The following is a 6,000-nucleotide window of genomic DNA, read 5'->3' as shown; positions in this document are numbered from 1 at the left end:
CAGTCTCCACTTCCTCTCTCCCATATGAGCTCAAATCAAGCCCCATGCTTCAGGCCTGCTGCTGGGGCCTCTGGAGGACCGCAGGGAGTAAAGGCACTATGGGAGTAGCAGCTCCTTCCCTGGCCTCTGACTCTATACATCTCTCCGCTGGAGCACAACCCTCAGGCCAACGGTCAGAAAACACGAGCCTTAGGACGTTACAGACCAGCGAACTGCGATAATTAAGACGCAGAAGGGGCTGTATCCTCGCTCTCTGAGAGAGAGCGAGAAAGAGAGAGAGAGAGAGAGAGAGAGTGAGTGAGTGAGAGCAAAAGGAGGTGGGGTATCTGCAAAATCCGATCAATCTTGCCGTACTGGTAGGGATCATCTCTCCCTGGCATGTGGGGAGCTGATTTTCTTTAGCATGGAAATAAAATGCCTCACAGGCAAGAGGCGACATTCCGACACGGGGCAAGAGACAGAAGTGATGATACAATAGCTTGTTTGAGGGCGAGCCGTTTGTCACATCCTAAATGCCTATCGCGTCGTTAAATGGCCGATTTTAGAGTTTCTGACCACTCTGCTCCTGGCAAGTCCCTAAATATATTCCTGCCACTATGTTACTTTAAAAATGTCTGATGGCCAGGAAACGTATGTTTCCCCCACAAGGACGACGAGACGCTGGACATAGCTCATCCAGGCCGCTTCTGAGGCTCCAGCTGTGGGTTACAATAAGCAGACCTTCCCTGATTAGTTAAGCCAGACAGTCAGCAGAGGGACTCTGACAAGACACACGGCACCAGCCTTCAAATCGATGCTAGAGGACACACAGGAAGGGGAAATGTGTCTGCAGTGAGAAAGTCTTCCTGCCCAACTATTAGACTTAGATCACACGCATTACACAATATCGGAAGTATTATGTAATAACATCTGCAGTGCTACTGAAATGAAAATATGTTGCTATTTCCTTTTTTAATTAATTTGTTTATTTATTTATTTGCTCCAACATAGAGAGAGAGAAAAATTCTGATGTGGCAGGCAAGACTAATCGAGCAAGGCCTTCAATTACAACAGGGCAAATTAATCTTGAAAATAGGCCTTCATTTGTTATTCTGGGAAACTGGTTGGTGGGGGTGGGGGGGTTGAAGTTGAAATGAAGTAGAGAAAAATACAGAGAAAGGAAGGGAGCAGCCCAGTGCCGACATTCTGTACCAGCGTCCGGGACCAGCATTCCCAGACAAGGGCACTGGGATCAACATCACGTCTCTTTGGCTGGGCCTGTGAATGAGGCACCAGGCACACTATGGTAGACCTCTGACTGTCTTTCAGGGCTGCATAACTATGGAACATTCCACTGTGTTTACGAAGTCAGTGTGGAAACAACATATAAGCGAAACCTTCTGCCTGACTGCAACTATGTAGTCACCATAGCGCTTTAAAATCTCTTTTTTAATGGTTGCAAACATTCTAGCACACGTGCTGTCCTTTTGGTTCCTTTGGGTCACGAGACCCAAAGGGGGCCCGGACCCGCTGATGCAGGCATTTCCCTGGTGTGTTGCAGCTTTAAATCCCACATGTGACCTCTCTGCTGGTGATTGGGTTGACTTTCTGAAGCTATCCGTGTTGCTGCGGTAACCAGGAGCAGACCAAACCGCACTCTTTAGTCGTTTCGGTCCGTGCCCGGGTTCAGCTGAGCACGGTGAGAGGAGGTGGCTATCGGAACACCTGAGCCCCGAGCTGCTAGTTACCACAGTGATCTCAGTCCTGCAACCGCCGCTAGCAAATAACACTCGTCCAGCTCTGCATACTGCATACACTGCAGGAATGCACGAAAAACACACACTTACTATACATGCCGTTTACACAGACACGCAAAATCATCTTTTTTTTATTTTGGTGTGCATATACAAGCAAACACACACACAAAGACAGTAAGTCATGTCTGGAACCCAGCCTCTACAGTAGAGCTCCTTTGGTGTTCATATTTGAGGACCTCGGTTGTTGTGCAGAGCTTGGCTGCGCCTACGGAGATAAAACCCCAATTGCAAAGATTGCAAGGCCAAGGGGAGGTCACAGGAGGAGAAAGAAAATCGAGGACAGAGAGAGAGACTTTTATCATTCCTACCGCTCCATGGGCCAGAGTGAATAAATACATCATAAGAGCTTAGAGATGGTGCAGCCTTGCTGTCATCCGTGTTTAAAGGGCAGCGTGACGTTACCTTCCTGTGAACCAGATCAGCTACAAATAATACAAAGTCTTCCTACAAATACCTTTCAATTAAGACAGTGAGGAAAATGTATACAGTCCTGATGGGGAACTGCCGGAGCATTTACTGCCTTGTTGAGCCGTGGCGTGTGGTTCAGACAACAGGCAGCCGTTTAAGAGTGGAGTGTTTAAGAGGAGTTGAAAACAGACCAACCTCAGGCCCAGCGTCTGATAGACGGAGGGCTGAGTGTGTAAGGAAGACCTAACTGTCGGGATTATGCCTGCATGGATTTGCACAAGTGAAGTTTACCAAATGGCAACTGTCAAAGGTCAGTGGAGGGAGTATGCATGCCTTTTTTATGATGACCTATTGTCTGCTATATAAGCTGGTCTAGAAGCACATGCCTACCACACTTACTGTTTTGAATTTTTAATTTCTAAATGAATTGGAAATATTAAAGACATTAGACCAAATATTAAAGACCATCATTAAAGAAGTGAGGACATTTCAGACTCCAAGATCCAAGATGTAGAGAGAATTTTTTTATACCTTGCTTTGTTATAGCTTATATTTTGGTTTGCACATTATAATACATTTCTCCAAAAATTTCTTAAAATCTTTTATTAATTATGAACAGTAGTGTATGTGACCAACTGGCAAATTATGTCAGATTGACCGTGATTCTGATAACTGTAAATAAAAAACTGATGGTGCACCAGCTCTGTCAGCTCCAGAAACACAGACACACTGTTAAACTCCTAGTTAAACACACAGTTAAACCTCTTAAAATAGAAAAAACACGATTAAAGCCAACAGCACGAACCCAACAGAACATTCCAGGACCTTCTACTTACTGCTGCTTGTGCGAGAGCTCCTGCTCCTTGTTGACCAGGTCCTGCTTGAGGCTGGCCAGCATCTCCACGGAGACGTCCACCTGGCGGGACAGCTCCGAGGCCTTGTCCTCCAGCTCCTGCTTTTCCTGGCAGAGTCTCTCACTCTCCTGCTTGGCCTTGTCCAGCTCCGAGCTCTTCCTCTCCAGCTCGGCCTGCAAGCGGCCCACGCGTGCCGCGATCTTCTGCTCCACCTCCTCGGACAGCTTCTCCAGGCGCTCATCCAGCTCGAGGCGCTCGAAGGCCCGGGCTTTGAGGCGTGCCAGGCCCTCCTCGTAGGCGGCCTCGACCGCGCTGGCTGCCACGTTGGCTGCCACGGCGACAGCGCTGCTACCGGAGGCGACGGCGGTGGCAGGGGTGATAGCGTCCGCCGAGCTCATGGCTTTCTTCACCAAGATCTCACCCAGGGGGAACTCCACATTGGGCAGGTAGCAGGCGGCGTTGGTGGGCACCGGGGCGAGGCCGAGTTCGTCGCCTGGGCAGGGCAGCTCGCGGTAGGGGAAGCGGGTCTCCGCTGCCAGGGCGCTGTCGGCCACCAGGGGGAGCAGTGCGGCGGCGTCGCACACGCTGTTAGACTTGGACAGCACGTAGAGGGTCTCGTAGGTGTGGTTGTACTCCAGGTGGGCGCGCAGCGACGACAGGCTCCGGAAGCGCTTGTGCTCTCCACAGCGAGGACAGCGGTACGGCAGGTCCAGAGAGGCCATGCCGCGCTCCCGCGGCTGGCCAGCAGGGGGCGACGGGCTCAGGCCGCCGAGCGCCGCCCTGGACAGGCGGCCACACAGGCTGGACAGCAGGGAACGCTGCTCATCGCAGGTGCGCACGCAGGTCACCAACTGTGTCTCAGGCACATACTGGGAGACCGACACACATCACACCTTCCAGGTCAGCAGAGTGCCCGCCGTTGTAGCGCAGCCCTCTTAAACGGTCTCTCTCTCTCCTGTGTGGTTCCTCCTTTGTTCTGCAGCACAGCCCCTACCTTCAGTCCTGGAAAACAGCACAAGCGTAACAGTCAAATTTCGTTCGTTTGTCACTTGAACACGCGGAGCACAAAAGCTCAAGAAATCACCTCGGTAAAGACGCATTAGCTGCCGCTGCACTGTAGCACACAATTTACATCATTTCTGTCTCAGTCAGCAGCCTGTTTTATAGAGAAAATTCTGGCAAACTAGGACAGTGGGTCTTTGTAAGAGATATAATCATGCACTAGAATCGCAGCAGTTGGGCCCGTCCTGTGTCCTCCCACCGAGGCAGAGACAAGGTGTGACTGCTGCCAAACCAAACCACGCGCTCATCCTGATCAGAGCATCCCAGGCTGCCTTCACTAACGGAGCCAGTCAAGAAAGGTTTTCCGAGTCATTCCAAGGCTAAGCTCTTTATTGAAGCGTAGACTACACGACCCACAAATCACTAACCCCTTACACGTCAGTGGCCTGCCAGTGGCTTCAGACTTCCAATCCATGCTGCATTCCTTTCATTACCTTCATCACTGTAGTTACTGAATTATTCACAGTACTTCCAGAGTAATATACCTTAATATTAATGAATGAGTAACAAGCATGGAGTTTACGAGGTTAATGGGCCTACAGTGGTTTGCTTCAGCGCGAGAATGAAGTGGACCACTACGCTGTCGCAGGGAATCGACCAAAACACAGCTAAACACGACAGGCACTGAAGAACCTTCTCAGTCCAGAAAGGCAATCAGTGGGTCCCGTTAATGGCTGTACATGTTCACCCCCTAATCCCCACAACCCCCACCCTCTGGGACTGCCACCCGTCAGTCTCTGTGGTGTCAATATTATGGACAACAGGAACTGCGCTGATAGAATCTAGCGGCTCTGGAAGCTGTGTATCCAGAAGTCTTAGCGATGAGCAGGCTGTATCCAGCAGCGCCTGATTGGGCAATCAGTTTTAGACTGACTTGCCCCATTCCAAATTCAATTGACCCAGCAAATCAGTGTGGACGTAATTAATGAGGTGTATGTCTGTAGGTTGATAATGGTGGTGCAGTAATGCCCATCCAGAACAGCACAGGGTAAACTAGAGCAGGAAAACACAGAAAATAAGAACAAATGAGACTGTTGAATTTATTAAACCACCCCTTACAGTTTTAATACCTTGGGATTATAATATCCTTAGCTGTTAAAGCTGCACTATGAACAATTTGTTAAAATTGAAATAAGTTGCATTACTAAGTCAAGAGGAAAAATATCTGCAAAATGTAATGTCTCGCTACAGCGAGTAACAAAGCGTTCACCAAAAAGTCAGAACTGTCAGGTCAGATTTGGTAGGAATTTCTGGGACCACGTCAGATGTCTTTTCGCTCGCAGGTTCAAACAGAAGGATGAATCTACTGGGCTGGTTACCTTAATATCGTTAGTCGGGGCGTGACTCATTGTGCTGATGTATGAGATGACAAACCCATGATCGTCTGGTCAAAGCAGAGAAACTCAGAACTGAAGAGAGCCAGCCAGCTAAAAGGGAGAGCGACAGAGCTTGAGCCAAGAGCAGAATAAACAGCAGTGTGGCTTTTCAGAAGTGAGGACGGCTCCCTGACCTGAAGGGGTTCAGCAGTGATGCTGAGTTGGCTTTTTTATTGCTGAACGAGTAAGTTATGTTGGTGGCTTGCTAGCTATCTACCAAAAACAGCCAGCCAGATTATTACTATTGCAGAATTTAATGTTAGCCTTATAATATAATCTACCCTTGTAACTATGAAGGTGTTTTAGCTGTGTAGCTAATATTTGCTGCCTAATTAACTAAAATTAACCATTTACTTGGCTAACTGTCTTTTTGCTTCAGAGTTCATCCTTTGTTCAACAAACCATTATACTAGATCAATTCCAGTGCTACCATCTGCCTGTCATTGTGTAAACACATGTGTTAAAAAAAAGTATTTTTAAAAAAAGAAGTTTGTCTTGGGCATG

At 48.5% G+C, this 6,000-nt stretch overlaps 2 protein-coding genes across 10 annotated transcripts in view; one reads left to right on the top strand and one right to left on the bottom strand.

Annotated features, from left to right (window-relative positions):
- The window catches only part of LOC113578995 (neurexin-1a-like), a 297,820-nt gene that overhangs the window by 9,784 nt on the left and 282,036 nt on the right, over positions 1-6,000 (top strand). The window lies entirely within an intron of this gene.
- Positions 1-6,000, bottom strand: part of fbxo41 (F-box protein 41) — a 40,929-nt gene that overhangs the window by 23,521 nt on the left and 11,408 nt on the right. For both annotated transcript variants that reach the window (XM_027012577.3, XM_081714759.1), the window contains exon 2: positions 3,041-4,060. In XM_027012577.3, coding sequence (XP_026868378.3) covers positions 3,041-3,780 — 740 coding nt within the window. In that variant the 5' untranslated portion in view covers positions 3,781-4,060. The remainder of the gene's footprint in view (positions 1-3,040; positions 4,061-6,000) is intronic.

The sequence above is a fragment of the Electrophorus electricus genome, chromosome 5 (assembly GCF_041902795.1).
Source record: "Electrophorus electricus isolate QZ-2024a chromosome 5, ASM4190279v1, whole genome shotgun sequence".
NCBI lineage: Eukaryota > Metazoa > Chordata > Actinopteri > Gymnotiformes > Gymnotidae > Electrophorus > Electrophorus electricus.
The sequence above is the reverse complement of the archived record's forward strand: the minus strand, read 5'-3'. Positions and strand labels throughout refer to the sequence as shown.